Genomic DNA, 14,866 nt, shown 5'->3' with positions numbered 1-14,866 from the left:
CGTGTGCAAGATGAAACTCTTTATTTGGCCAAACTTGTGGCCGGGAAACTGAAAGTCCAACTACAGCAATACACGCACAGAGTGTCGGCCGTCAAAAAACTGCTCATGGCTGGGACGCACCGCCTTTTATACATCACGCATCGAACTTTCCAGTCTTATCACTGGCGGTCACGCAAGCTCTGGAATAATCTAGACTATTCGCGTCCTGCGCGTTATCTTAACAAAGTGATCTACTGCAATCACGAAGCTTCTCTAACACTGCAGCGCGGTCAGCGTCAAGCTTTGCTAACAGTCCTTGCTGGTCAAACCAGAATACATCAAAATAAAACAAGAAGCAGGCATGGCAATATCATCGAATAATTTCGTATCGAATAGTTGGAATAGTATATATCACATATTATAAAAAAAATTAGCCTTTTTGTCATGACCAAACTAACTTGCACAATATTTTTAAGAATTGGAACTAGGCATGTGTTAGTGTCACTTCTTTGGTTCGAAGTGAAGTGGAAGCAAATTCGAAGAGCGACAGGATTTGAGTAGTAGTCATAGGGCACAAGTTATAAGCGATAAAATATGTTACATTTTAAAATTTGCTATACTTAGCGCATATAAGCCTTCTTAACACTATTTTAACTTAAAATAAAATTAATCGAGGTGCAGGTAATATGTCAATTTTAATCTTGAAGTATGGCAGAGCGGCAGAGCAGATTTCCCCTGGATAGATAGTTTCACAGCATAGCAGCCCCAAGCTGCAGTGAAACCACCTCTAGAGGAGGTTACATGAGGTCCAATATACATCTATTCGTTCACTTCAAATACTTCGAAATTTTGAATAACTTAAATTTGTGTCAAAGCGAATATGAATACTGCAATATTCGTTTGAATATACCAAGCGCCTGAATATTCGCCCACCCCAATTTCATTCCATTATGACATGGAACTGCAGGCTTGGCTGTTACTGTGAATGTATTGATCAGCTTGCTCAAGGTTGGGAAGAAGTTGTGAGCAACAATAAAGAATACATTGTGAACTTGACCAGAGAATTAGCTAAACACATATGAATGCATTCATAACGGGAAGCCTGTAACAAAACAGTCCGAGGGGTTTTGCACTAGCAGGCAGCAGAGTGATCTCAAATGGATGCTGCATTAAACGACTCTAGAATACTTTTGACTTCATGGATTTCTCCTACATGCACTAAAATATAAATGTTGCTGAACCATTACCACATAGTGCACCTGTGAGAATGTGGCCCCTGTGGCCAGAACAGAATTTGCAACCCTGTGCTTGGAAGAAACACTGGAGCAGCAAGCAAGTTGTGGAAACGTGCATCTTTTTTTGTGCGTATCTCTTGATTTCATGCAAACAAACACTGCCATCGCTTGCATTATGTCACTCACTTACTAGCCAGATATACAAGTATATTCACGTGAGAACGCATACTTGGTTGGGAGTAATAGATGAGGATCCCCAATGTGTGAGGTTCCCACCAGCTTCATGCATCATAGCTTATTACCTTCTTTGTTTGGTCCCAATCAGGTACAGGGGGTGTCTTCATAGCAGGATGCTTATATATCTTTTCTACAAACAGCCTAGATAATAAAGTGTGAAAGCACATCAGTAAATTGCATGATGTAAGCAAAATGGGTCGTATCAGAGCACAACAATTCAGCTCAAACATTAAAGATGACTTTTGCACTAATGTAAAAACTGACACACAAAGACTGTCATGAGGCAAGTGCACCTTTCAAAAAAGCACAGAAGTAATTTTTGTGCCAAGAAATGTTTGCAAAGTTGACAAATGGCACGGAGTCATAACTCTTGATCATGATTGCATATCAACTTTTATGGCTGAGCCTTCCATACAATTGCAGGAACATTGTACAATGGTGTTTCAGCACAGCATACACAATGGACTTGCAAATATATTAAGTCAGAGGGTCCACAGCGCATGCACACCCAACACCCCATGCTTGCATGCTCTCAACTGGCTTCTGCATTAATTCATACAGCATGGTAATGAAAGCTTAATAAATGGCTAATAATTTTACGTTATCAGATACCAAGTCAACAGAAGGCGAAAAATACTGCAAATTAAAAATGATCAAGACAACAGGCATGTGATCAAAGATGAAATAAAACCTTATACCCTCGTCACACGGCACATGTAATGTCATTCGCAGCAAGTGTGCTTATGTGTTAATGCCATTTTTGCTGCTGTACAAGGGCACAGCAAATGACATTCACAGCTAATGGAATTCACCCACTGAATGCGTTTCCCAAACTCATGAATGCGCGACATGTGTAATCTCAACGACAGGGGCTTGGCAAAAAATTACGAAATCAATAAATTAAAGCAAAATGTAACCAATTTTAAGGTTCCTATTATGGCTGCTGTTAACTTTTTGATAACTTTTTGACTTGCAGCGCAATAGTTCAAGCAATTTGTGCAACTATATTTTTTTCCCAGACTCCGACTTGACACCAACACCTCCTGTCGGACACTTTTACAAGTGTTCATATATTCTTTCTTCTTCCATTTCTCCATGTAGTTTTGGTGAAGTGGTGCCACTGTAGCAAGGTCGGAATTTCGCACGTGATATCTATCTGCCAGCCATGGAAGGAACTTTTTGCAGTTTTGTCAGCAGAGAATATTAAGAAGCAAAAAGCCCGCTGGACTGACGACAAACATCAACATCAATTGCGAATGCCATTTTGTATACCAGTGTAGACCACGAACACAAGACCTCAATGATATTCAGTATGAATGTCATTTACTGCAAATGACATTAATTGTGCCATGTGACAGGGGTATTATACAAGAATATGCCATAGTACTCTACACATATTGTAACCAGAAGTTACGAAGAGCCCTTAAAGGGACACTAAAGCCAAATATTAAGTCGACGTTGATTGTTGAAATAGTGGTCCAGAAACCTCGTAGTGCTACTTTTATGCCAAGGAAGTGCTTATTTTGAAATAAAATCACGCTGTAGTGGTCCGCATCGCGTTAGCGCACTTCAAATCACCCGCCTGAAATCAGTCTTTCACATGTCACTGCTGCCGTGCCCAACGTTGCCTGCCTTTACTGCGCGGCGGTGTGCACTGGCGCCGTGCACCATTCGGGCATCCGGCAACATCACATGAATGCAGCATTTTGTCGAACTTTCTGTCAGAGCGACTTTCACGAGCGCGCAAAACACATGCAGCAGTATGCGATACCGAAACTACCATTGAGACGCGACCGCGTGAGCGAAGCAGGGCACCGGGCGAAGCGCAGTTCGGCGAAAACTGAACCTTTGAACCATGCGCGCCGTTCCCCATGGCAACGCCAAAGAGGTTCTTTTTTCCATGAATCCAACAGAAATGAACAAGCAGCATTTTATTACGTCTCTTGATGCATGGAAGGTTCTTTTTTACTGCAGCTAGTTTGATTACGAGTGATTAATTGTGGTCGGACTCTCTCACGTCATCGGGATCATTTTCAAAATGTCCCGCTCGTGGCACTCATCTGATACATTTAGCTTAATTTCTCGGTAAGTAGGGCAGTGCTGTTGATAATATTGCCGTTTTAGACGTTGTCATACATTGAGCTTTCACTCTGACGTAAATTGTTATTTGCCTTTAGTGTCCCTTTAAAGTTGTTGTTATCGGTACCATAAACTTGGCAGCAGGCATGAACAATAGCCATCAAAGCAGTGCACATCTCTTGTTTTGCAGAGTATAATAGTTGTATTTAGTACAAAGAAAACCACAAGGTCTTTGAAACAAATAAAGGAGGTGCAGTGTACAGTGTACGCTATCACCAGCTTGGCATGAATCTCCAAGTCCCTAGAAATGCTGGAAAGGGACCACTGTTCATGCTTCAACCAACTTCCCCAAAGCCTCCATTTTCATTTTGAGGCACTTTGTGGTGTTGTGTGTACTGAATAAAAAATTTCTATATTTGGCTTAAATTGCGGAGATGTGCACTCATTTTGATATCTATCGTGCACAGATGGTTCCCACTGTTAGACGGAACACAGGAATGCGTGAGGGTCGTGCTCCACACAGCACTGCTGATGTGAGGTGGCAAGAACATGCCCCATCCCACATATGTGCTGGAAGCATGGCATGATGTGCTGATATGCATCGCCTGCTACGCAGCGCTGCTGCCACTCAGCATGCCTTCACTGCTTGATGAGTGCATGAGCTTGGAACCTTTGCACAAGACACTCATTTTAAGCAATGTGATGCTAGCACAGGGCATGCGTCGAGATTTGTGCGTCGCCTTTGTTTTCATTCACGATGAGAAAATCCTCATAGTCTAAATGCACATGATGTGTTGCACAGAGCAAAAACAACTCAGTCGCTATCCAGGGTCACTTTGTCTGCATTTAAAAGAAATGCTACCAGACTAGCACACCACCCGGTGTCAAATAGCACATGATGTTGTGTCACATTCAATGACTGCACTTTTACGCATTGGGAGTAAGCAGTACAATGCCTCCATCAACGTTGTACCTCACTTTAATTCTTCATAGGCCTGCAATACCTTTTCATTCAAAGCCGCACCATCTGCTGTCTTTTGTCATGTGGCACCTTGGCCATTTCAGTGTGCATTTCACATACGACAAGTGAAACCCCTGTGGTACAAGCAACTACTGATAACAGCTGTGCAATCGCTGAAAAAAAAAAGTTATCATTTCTCCTACTGTCGGACGAGCATCACAGTAGACGATGCACAGGCCCTGCAAGCAACCTACCACAAAGTAAGGCAATGACTGTGGATAGTTGGTTCATTTTGAAGTTTTGAATATGCGCTGACTGAAATAATCACAATCACACGTTGTAATTATTTCAATCGGCGCATATATATTTAGAACTTCGAAAACCACAATTACCGAGCATGAGCGAAATAGAGCACATTCTTGCCACCTCGCATCGGCAACATGGAGCAAAGCATAGCCGCCACACATTCCACTGTTCCCTCCAACAGTGGACCCACCTGTACATTATACTTAAAAGTTTTTGATATCAATAGCACATTCTGAATGCCCGTTGTACTCTAAAATACATATTAGTGAGCAGAATGCCCTAATGCCAACTCCAGCAAGGCTAAAAAAGATATCAGCCAAACTAAAACTCACGTGATATATTTGGTATAAAGTATATAGGTTCTTTCGAGGTCCCCTTCCTTGTGATAAACTTCCGCCATCCGCACCATCTCCTTGCCGGACCTGAAGTACCGCTTCAAGGGTATGTCTTCATCAATATCAACTGCGCTACCCAAATCACTCAGAAGTCTCATTTTGGTCTTAGGGTCATATGTATCGATGCTCCTGTTAGCGGAAGGCATCCTGCAACATAGGAATAAATTAGTCAACTTGGGGCACAGTATTTTGTTCTTTAATGTAGCACATCAGTCATCAGAGTAACAATGTTTCGAACTTGTTATTAAACATCTCGTGCAATTCAGCCCTTTTAAAGGGCCCCTAAACTACCCAGAGGTCGAAATTTAGTTGTGGTGTTGCAGTTGTGCACGAGTCTACAACGAACACACAGGCATGAGAATTTTTCGAAATGGTGCCGTAATTGCAGAGTTATACGCGTTTGATTATACAAAAGGTGCCCTCGCTCCTTTCGCTCTTTCCTTCACTATGTTCCGTTAGCAAGCTCATCTCTGATCTTGGCCGAATGTTCCACCTCACCGTGCAAGGAGGAAGAGCAGCAAGCGTGCGCACCTACAAGCAGACAAACAGGTATTGTAGATGACGAGCAGACGACATGTTGACGTCATGGTGAATACTGAGGGGATGGGGGGATGCCGAAAGGCACGGAGAGGAGAAGGGACTGTTTCTTGGAATTTGTGGGGCGCCAGCGGCTCGTAGCGCTGCCGCAGTTGGCACTGTTGATCGTGACGGCATTCTGAACTTGAAAGGTTAAGAAAATATCGGAGGTGGTTTAGGGGCCCTTTAAGGAAAGTTCAACAGTTCTTACATGGCAGCGGCAAAGGCCCCAGGCCAAATGGGGTGCACAGTCAGTATCAAAATCAAATGCAAACGAAAGAACCAGCAGCACAGCCCAAGCTGGAGCCACAAAGCAGCCAAATGATTAGGGCATTGGCAAGAGTGTGTTATCGGTGTCAAATGAAACCCGAACAGAGGCAAGCATTAGCAATGGTATAGTGCGTGGCATCCAGTCATCACCATGGACATGCGCAGTGCTGCCAAACCGGAGTGCTGTGCGCCTGTGAATGGTGATGACTGGACAGCATGCACTATACCATTTCTAATGCTTGCCTCTGTTTGGGCTTCATTTGACGGCAATAGTACCAACATTTCTAGAACCAGGTCAGTTTCGCAGCTCCCCATAGACGCTTGCTCTCCGAAGTGGACGCGACGGCCGAAGCAAGATCTAGCGGCGTTGCAGTTCAATCTTGCATCATGCTTCACGCGTCGTCTGCTACAACACCAATGTGACCTACCATCGCTGCAGCTTTCGGCGGCCGTGACAGCCGAGATTCCGAGATTTAAACTTTTCTTTTTCAATAACCTCGACTGTTTTAAAAAGTGTTTATTTCACAAGCTAAGCTCCAGGAACATCAAAAGATAATCAAACGTGACCTATAATAATGGTACAATCTCACACGTACAGCTGTCCTCTCCCACAAATATTCCATTGCCGTCAACCTGTGTTTAGCCGCCACGGTGGAGCAGTGGTTACGGTGCTCGGCTGCTGACCCAAAGGTTGCGGGATCGATCACGATTACGTCGGTTGCATTTTTTCTGTGGAGGCGAAAATGGCACTGGCTCATGTACTTAGATTTGCCAGACTAAGCAAGTCGTAAAACAGAGGACCGTTGTTAATTTTGGGTGAATTAATTCTGATTTCTTGAGAAAGGCGTACAACGCGAACTATGGTTGATCAAGGTACCCGATTTTATTCCCTGAGCTCGGTTAGGCGACTTGTATCGAAGTTAGTCTTCACAATTCTGGTGGCATTGGCGTTCAGGAGATATTTCTTGCAAGTACCTGCCCTGATTCAGAGAAGTGATGACCAGTGTTCGTTTCCGAGCCGCTCGTGAAACACGCGCACCAAGATGACATTCTTCAGCTTTGTCCCTTTCACATGTGCTAAATCGAAAGAACTGCTTCCCAAGCGATCACCGTTTGCAAACAATCACGCACGGAGTACGGAGAAAGCGAGCACAGAGAAACGCGCAACGCGTCGCAAGCGGCTACTCCTCGTGCATCTGAGATCACTGCGGCAGGTGCGTCACCTCTGCGATTAGCTTTAGCAATGCGCATTGAGAGCAACGGTGTGTTGCCGTATCCAATCCCGGGGGCCACGGCAAGTGAAGCAAAATGGAGCAGCAGCACCGTCAGTTCACGCGTTGGCCACCTGCGCCGGAACGTGAGCGGACCTGCGAAACTGTACTGATTCTAAAAACGTTGGATAGTACAGCCAGAAGCTGGCAGTTATGAGCATCCCAAAAACAGCAATGCACCACAACCAGTCTGCTAGACAGCACAGTATGGCATCTGCCTGCACAGTCAGATGCCAGGCACGCACAGAGCCAGCACAGCATGTATGGACATGCATCAGGTATAACAGAGAAGTACAAAGCCTGGATATAGAGAATTGAGTGAGAAAGCTTGGGCATAATGAAAGAACTGCACCAGATATATAGTAATATGTTTCCAAATTCTTCGGTAAATTTCGGACAATGGCAAAACAGACCCGTAGAAGTTGCAATGGGAGTGAGAACACACTTATACAGCTTTGCTGTCCTGATGTAAGAGTTTCTTAAATTGACAAACAGTGGCAAAAGCTAAGCTTTACAAGTGCCAAGTACACTTCTCATTTTGTTTATATCAAGAAGTTGCTGTGTGAACATGACAAGGTCTAATGCTAGTCAATTACTGGTGCAGAGAGTGAGAACAAACGTTTATTTCAACATTTACTGCATTTGGTTGGTTGGATGGTTTACAGGGTCTAACATCCCAAAGCGTCTCAGGCCATGAGATGCATTGTATTGGAAGGCTCCAAATAATTTCAACCTCCTGGGGCTCTTTAACGTGCGCTGAAATTGCACAGTACAAGAGCCTGTAGCATTGCACCTCCATCGAAATATGACTGCAACGGCCGGGATCGAACCACCACCTTTCAAGACGGAAGCTGAGCACCGCAACCACTGTGCACTGCTGCGGCTCACAGCATTTATTCTGGCCGGCTCCCTCAGTCCAGGAGGCCATAGCCAGTTGCCCACACCATCCTGCTTGGGTGTTGGTAGTGGCCATGAGGTTGGCCTAGGTGTGTGAGCACAGTCCAGCACCATATATTAGAGAGTATTAGGCTTATCTTGGCAGTGTAATTAATGCCACTGGTACAGTACACTGGTAGGTTTAACTACACGTAGAAGTATGCCATGCTGGCACATGTTGGTTTGTAAGCAGCACTAGGAGGTGGCCTATTGGCGGTCTAGCTTGTGTTGCGGTCTCCTATATTGCTGGTGTTTCTTCTGGTCGTGTTTAGGAAGTCTTGTTATGTGTCGTGTATTGTGTCTGTGGCTCTTTGGGCTGGACAGGCAGTAGGAGGTAGTGCCCACGAATGTGTGCCTGCATAAGCTACTTTGTTCCACTGTACGACAATCTGTCCAATCTTCCAGACGATGTGGGACAAGTATGTGTATTCAAATCGATCACCGGTGATCAATGCTTTCAATCGTCGATTTTGGCATGTTGAATTTGTTTCTCGTGTGCCTAGCACCTCCTACTAGTTAGTCCAATCATTGAACTTCCAGAATCAGTTTTAATCTGCTCATTTTGGCAACATAGTGATTTTTGACAGACCTTTACGCAAACCAATGTGTGTGTGTTGTTGGAAAAATGCGCTTGGCTTACGAACTCGGCAGAAATGTGTGTTGCTCAGGATCATGCTTCAGTAACATCAACGTTCTGTAATCAAAAGAACTTTTGCAAGTCAAATATCAAATTATGGTGTCTGCTTGGCAATCCGACTGTGTTGAGCGGTAATAATGGCCCGAAATTTACGCCAGCTACTCACTAGAGAGCTGTTGTTTGGAGTCGAGGAAGATTTATTCTACCAAAAATTTCCGAAGGTCCGCCGCATGTATAACGTGTGGACTTGGCCTTTTCAGCCAGTTTCCCACAGCTTCGGTTTTGTTTCTGTTGTTATATCAGACACAGGGCCGCATCCCGTGTCGCTAACTGCTATGGCGTCGTCGTCACGCGCGCATGGATGCGCACCTGCGCCGCGACAAACACGCGCCACTCAAAACTATCTTGCCACCGCACCTGAATTTAGTGATGACGAGCTTCGAGTCCTAAGATGGCAACACGTCAGCTTCAAGCTCCGATGGTGACGATGTTTTGCGTCAGCCTGGGATATCCATAGCCATTCAGGGGTTGGCTTCGTTTACGGCCTCAAGTGGTCTCCTCCGCGGCGCGTGCGTAACTGCTGACCTTTGTGCACAATCTTAGAGCTAGTCTGGTTACGTGCGAGGTCCACACGTCACTGGGGCGCGATGTGCTGGCGCCAGCTGTAAAGTTTCCCTTCCCAACAAGAAGGCCACCGGAGCAGATCTCGGCCCCGCACTACAGAGCGGTGCGAGACGTTTTAGGAGTGCACATGATTTCGTTCTTTTTTTAATACTACCTGCCAAAATACGAATAAATATGCTTGGATGCATATTTTGGAATGGTAGCCTATGCGGAGAGAGGTGGCTCATGGAAAGCGGTGACGCCAGACAAACTGATGAAGTTCATTGCACATGTGATTTACATAGGTGTTGTTTACATCGTGGGCATCCATCTATATTGGAACACCAGCAGGCTATTCTTGTAAAAAAACAAAGATTTTATGCGAAAAGTGCACGAGTGCACCTGCGTCTCACAAAAACCAGGAAATGCTTCACCGCATTGCACAAGCAGTGAAGCAGTACCTCAGCTCAGATTTTTTTTACCTATTTTAATTGAAACATTGTGGAGAACATTTATTATTTTTTATACGATTCCTGGGTGAATTATCTTCAAAATGTATACTCTCAATTTTCTTTGTTCTGGGTGTTTTTGCATATACAGTGAAACCTGGATGATACGATCACAGCTCATACGAATTTCGGGGTGATACGAATTTTTCTTTGGTCCCGGCCAAGGCCCATTGGCCTACAATGTAATGGAGTATGGTTGTTGCGAATCAATTTTTACCCCGCGACATTTGATACGAATGTACCCCACCGCCCAGGTACGAAGAGGTGCTGTGTCCGTGATGCCACGGAAGACGCACCAAGCACGTGCGAACGTGGGAACGCAAGCACGGGCACCACCAAATCGTCAAAATCACGTTGTAAGAAAAATACTTCTCTTGCGGTCACAATAAACCTCCAGAGACACGTCACGGCCCCCCGAGATTGTGTGCGCCAATCTTTGAGCTCTAATGTGCCTCTGTGCGCATTCGTGTTAATGAATGAAAAACAATAAATGAAAATGTCGGATGATAATTTTTCATGCTTTCTGGCGATAAGAATTTTGGATGATATGAATATTTTTGGTGGTCCCGTGAGATTCGTATCACCGAGGTTTCATATAGTGTTTTTATTGCTCTGTTCATGAGCTGGCGACAAAAAGTTACACACTTCAAGCTTTTTGTACATTCCACAATATTTTTGTTGCTTTACAACTTATATTTTTTTTGGAAAGACCATTTCATTATGCACAATTTGGTATGCTGTAATGCATGCTCAAGTACTTTTCAAACTGGCAAAAGCTCTCTTCCCGAGACATATGAAAAATAACCATTTTCTCAAAGTAACAAAACAGTTAAATGAAGTCTTATTATACGATTACAGAACACTCGTTTTGCTGTAATCGCAGCCTGTGCGTTTATTATAGCACTGCTGCCGCAATCCAAGCCAAGTTGATTCGTCAAAAAGATACGATGAATGCACGCCTTCACAGAGCAGCACATGTGAGACATCCTAACAACAATACAGCGGAACAGCACGACCAGCGCGGAGGGCCGCTTGGCATAGAGCACGAGTTGAAACAGACGAAATTGAAGATGGCGCCGCAAGCAGCGCCACCGGGCACCTTTTTGGGATGCGCGAGAAAAAAAAAAGAAGAAAATTACTCTCTGATGCAGCTGAAAGCTGCCTCAAGTGCGTAACATAATTTCAGTTATACATGTTTGTTTTTAAGCAAAATGAGTCTACCTGTGAGGATTCCTTGTCCTACCAGTAGATTGACGATGTCGCTGTTGGGCGACGCTAGCGGTCATTCTTTCACTATTTTCAATATCAAATTAAAAATATAATTCCTTTTTTATTGGACAAAAGCATGCTCGTTGACCCCAGCAGTAAACAGTCCCTTTAAAACAGTCAAGGCTGCTGCCACTACCCATCCAGAAAAGAAACTGCCTTTGCAAGACACTTGCCCTTGCCGATTCTGACAAGGATATGCCAGGTTTTGATAACTGATAACGAAAGGCATGAAATTTTTTTAAAACTGATTGACATAATAAATCTATACAATTAACAAAAGGCAACGCTGTTTTTGTCAGTTTAAGTAAAAGAATCTGGCATTTATTACATGTGTTGAGTCAAAAGCAGTGATAGTATGTCAGTGTCAGTGTGCATTTCTTGCAGAATAAACAAGAGAACTCACAAAGTTTTAATTTCCTCTTGAGACACTTGTGGGGACTTTACCAATGATGGACATAGTGATAAAGCTGCCAGTGTCAAAAACTATCGAGAGAACAAAGTTTGTGCAATCCTGTTTCAACTTTGATGTTGAACTGCCGGCTCATAATGGTTCCTGAAGATGTTTGGACCATTGCATTACATACGTCCCACTCCTCCCAAGCGATGTCCCACTCCACCCACAGAGGGGAGTGGAATGGGACAGATTTTAGCTCTCATAAACTACTTTTCTACAGCTGCACGAGGAGTGGTAGGAACCAGTGTGTCATAGAGGTTTTGCAGCTTGTTTAGACTTGTATTATAATCCATCAAACATTGCTCTGCTTTCAAGTTAAATAAAACTAAAAATATAACAGTGAAAAGTGTCCCAAACCTCCCGACTCTCCCCTAACTATAAGTTTTTTTTTTTGTGAATACTGGCCCAATTTGTTTATGAAGCACATTCAGGTCAGAAAAGATATGTGGAAAATGAGAGATAAGGCTGGTTTGTGAATAGTAGCCTTAAGTGCCAAGCAAACCAGAAAAAGACAGACAACAGGTATTTGTAAAAAGAACAGTCATCCAGTATACTTATTACATTGATTTTACTTCCAAGACACCATGTCAAACCTGTACCAACTGGCTTGAATTTCAGCTTTTCTTTTGTATGCTTGAATCCTCACTTTTTGACATTGCAAAGTGGTTCTAATGTTGAAAATGTGCCGTGTACTACTTAAATTAAGCACATAATAAGGACACTTAAAAGGGCCCTGCAACACTTTTTCAACATGGTCAGAAAACACTGCCGATCGGTGGTCGAGGCTCCTGAGAACACACAAGCCAAACATTATAGCACAGCACGCGGCCTAGAATTTACAATTAATTCTCAAAGTCAGCTAGCAATCATTCCCTCTTTTTTCAACAAATGTTGCCATATACCCAAATGACCGTACCATATACGCAATTTCACAGCCATTGGCTGATTTGAGCATCTTGAGCTGCATAGTTAACGCGGCCACTGTGGGTGCCTGCTACGTGCCCGCGCGATCACCCTGAAAGCCACGTGTCCGAAGAAAAAAATTAAGAAAAAGTGCTCAAGGTAATGACGCGCACGTGACGTAACTTCTTTCCCCCCCTGTGCCATCCCTCCCTGCTTAGCTTCCAGTGCGCTCGTCGGGACGAGAGAAGAGAGAAAGCAATTACAGCGTCCGACAAATCTCTAACTCCCCTCATACTTGAGATTCTAAATATTTTTTGCAGTGGTCGATTCGTGAGCCAATAAACTCCTTTAATAAAGCCATTCGATGGTTACATGGAAAGGTGTTGCAGGGCCTCTTTAAAAGGCCTATAAGTCATTTAGGTGTTTCCTTTGAGCTTGGTTGGTGTTCTTTTTTTTTCAGCAGAAACGAAAGCTAGTGATGAACTACAGTGCTATCAGTCAGGTAAACAATCCAGGAATGATTATAGGGTACACAGTGCATACAAAACATGAATACAGATATAACACAAAGCCACAAGGCACATATGTGAAAAAGACTAGACAATGTGACAGCACTGCATGCTCCCAGCACATACAGTGAAACTTCACTTGAACGAACTTCAAGGAACATCAGGAAAATATTTGTTAGGGAAAGTTCCCTTAACCAAAACAGCTATGTTACAGCTTGTTACTACAAGCTAGAGGAAACATCAGGTGTTCATATGAAATTTCAACTAATTTATTTGTCATGTTCCTTCTTTGCATGTGAATTTATACTTATCGAGAATCTTGTGAAAAATGCAGTAATCTTTTCCTGCACTTGTGCGCTTAGGACTGCAGTGGTCATGAACCGAGTCCCTGTGTCCAAGCTCTCGAGGACCTTCTCTGGCACAACACTCTGCTAGGCAGCCAAAGCCTTCAGTTTCTTCAAGCACATCGGTACTTTAGCTGAATTTTTGGTGCTTCCTCTCCAAGAGTTACCTTTTCCTCCTCCTCTAACTGGGTTAGTACAGTCGCTACAATCTGTAGTCAGTGTGGTGCATGCCTTAACCTGAGAGTCACAGGTGGCGTAGACCTCAAGAGGCAAAGTCCGTACCCAGTCTTTCAGACAATTCCGCACTAAGCTCCAGTGGCATGCCATTGGTGGAGCTGTTCACGGAGGCCACAGTAAAACTATGCTAAAAAGGTGCGGTTGTGCTAGTGATCAATATCACCTGGGAGGCTTTGGATGGTGTCACGGAATATGTTCACAGAACTCCAACACGCCCTGCACTGAATTTCACTAAACTGAAGCGTGTTAGCATTGCGTTCAGTGACACTTCGGTGGGGAACTTCCAAAAAAGAAGTTTGCACAAATGAAGTTTGTTTAATTGACGTTTGTTCAAGTGGTATTTTAATGTATGTGGCTAAATAACATGAAAACTCTGACATGCAGCATTATGTGACGTGCGTTCATGCAACAGCATAAAGTATTGATGGCTGCAGTGTGCGAGAAGAATAAAGAAGTCCCAGGGACTTGATTTTTTTTTTGTATAGTCACACAGACACCAAGAAACAGACAACGAAGCCCGAGAAATGCAACAGAAATTACGCTTAATAGGAATGTAGAAGTAATAAGGAAAGAGAAATTGAAGCGTATGAAATGATAAATTACCAGAGGCAGGAGGCAAGTCCACATCTAATGCACTACCGATTAAGCTTCTGCAGTCACCATCCCGACATCCTTTTTCCTAGGTGTTTGTGCAAGTCTTCATCATAAACAAGTATGTATTCTCCTCACACAAGATAAAAAAAGCTATACACACATCAAAAACGAAGTATGGCTTAGCAGGAAGATGACCAATTTGTAATCAGTGTACTTTAATGCCATGGTCTAGCCATTGCAAAGAATGCAGACATGAAGAGATAGACAAATAAATGCCCAAAAGAGCAAAAGCAGACACAAGGTATTTATTTGCGTTTTTGTTCTTGTCTGTGTTCATGCCGACCATACCACGGCATCCAAGCCCTATCTTCTCACCCAACAACAATCTATTCCAAGCTTATATTTCCACTCTCAGCCCCCCCCCCCCCTCCCACCTCCAAAGCATTAGCCATTATAACGTTTAACTTCATTATAACATGCACGAGAAATGCCAGAATACACAACACCATATGTAGGTTATGTGCAACAGTACTGTCAGCATACCAACATTTGCCTAGCATAC

General features: G+C 43.7%; 1 protein-coding gene across 1 annotated transcript in view; it reads right to left on the bottom strand.

Annotated features, from left to right (window-relative positions):
* The window catches only part of LOC119398955 (STAM-binding protein), a 50,364-nt gene that overhangs the window by 34,071 nt on the left and 1,427 nt on the right, over positions 1 to 14,866 (bottom strand). Inside the window, exons 2-3 of the mRNA XM_037665775.2 lie at positions 5,130 to 5,339; positions 1,517 to 1,592 (exon numbers count right to left, since the gene is read on the bottom strand). Coding sequence (XP_037521703.1) covers positions 1,517 to 1,592; positions 5,130 to 5,338 — 285 coding nt within the window. The 5' untranslated portion in view covers position 5,339. The remainder of the gene's footprint in view (positions 1 to 1,516; positions 1,593 to 5,129; positions 5,340 to 14,866) is intronic.

Source organism: Rhipicephalus sanguineus, chromosome 1 (genome assembly GCF_013339695.2).
Source record: "Rhipicephalus sanguineus isolate Rsan-2018 chromosome 1, BIME_Rsan_1.4, whole genome shotgun sequence".
Lineage (NCBI taxonomy): Eukaryota > Metazoa > Arthropoda > Arachnida > Ixodida > Ixodidae > Rhipicephalus > Rhipicephalus sanguineus.
Note: the sequence above shows the minus strand (reverse complement) of the source record. Positions and strands in the feature narration are given on the sequence as shown.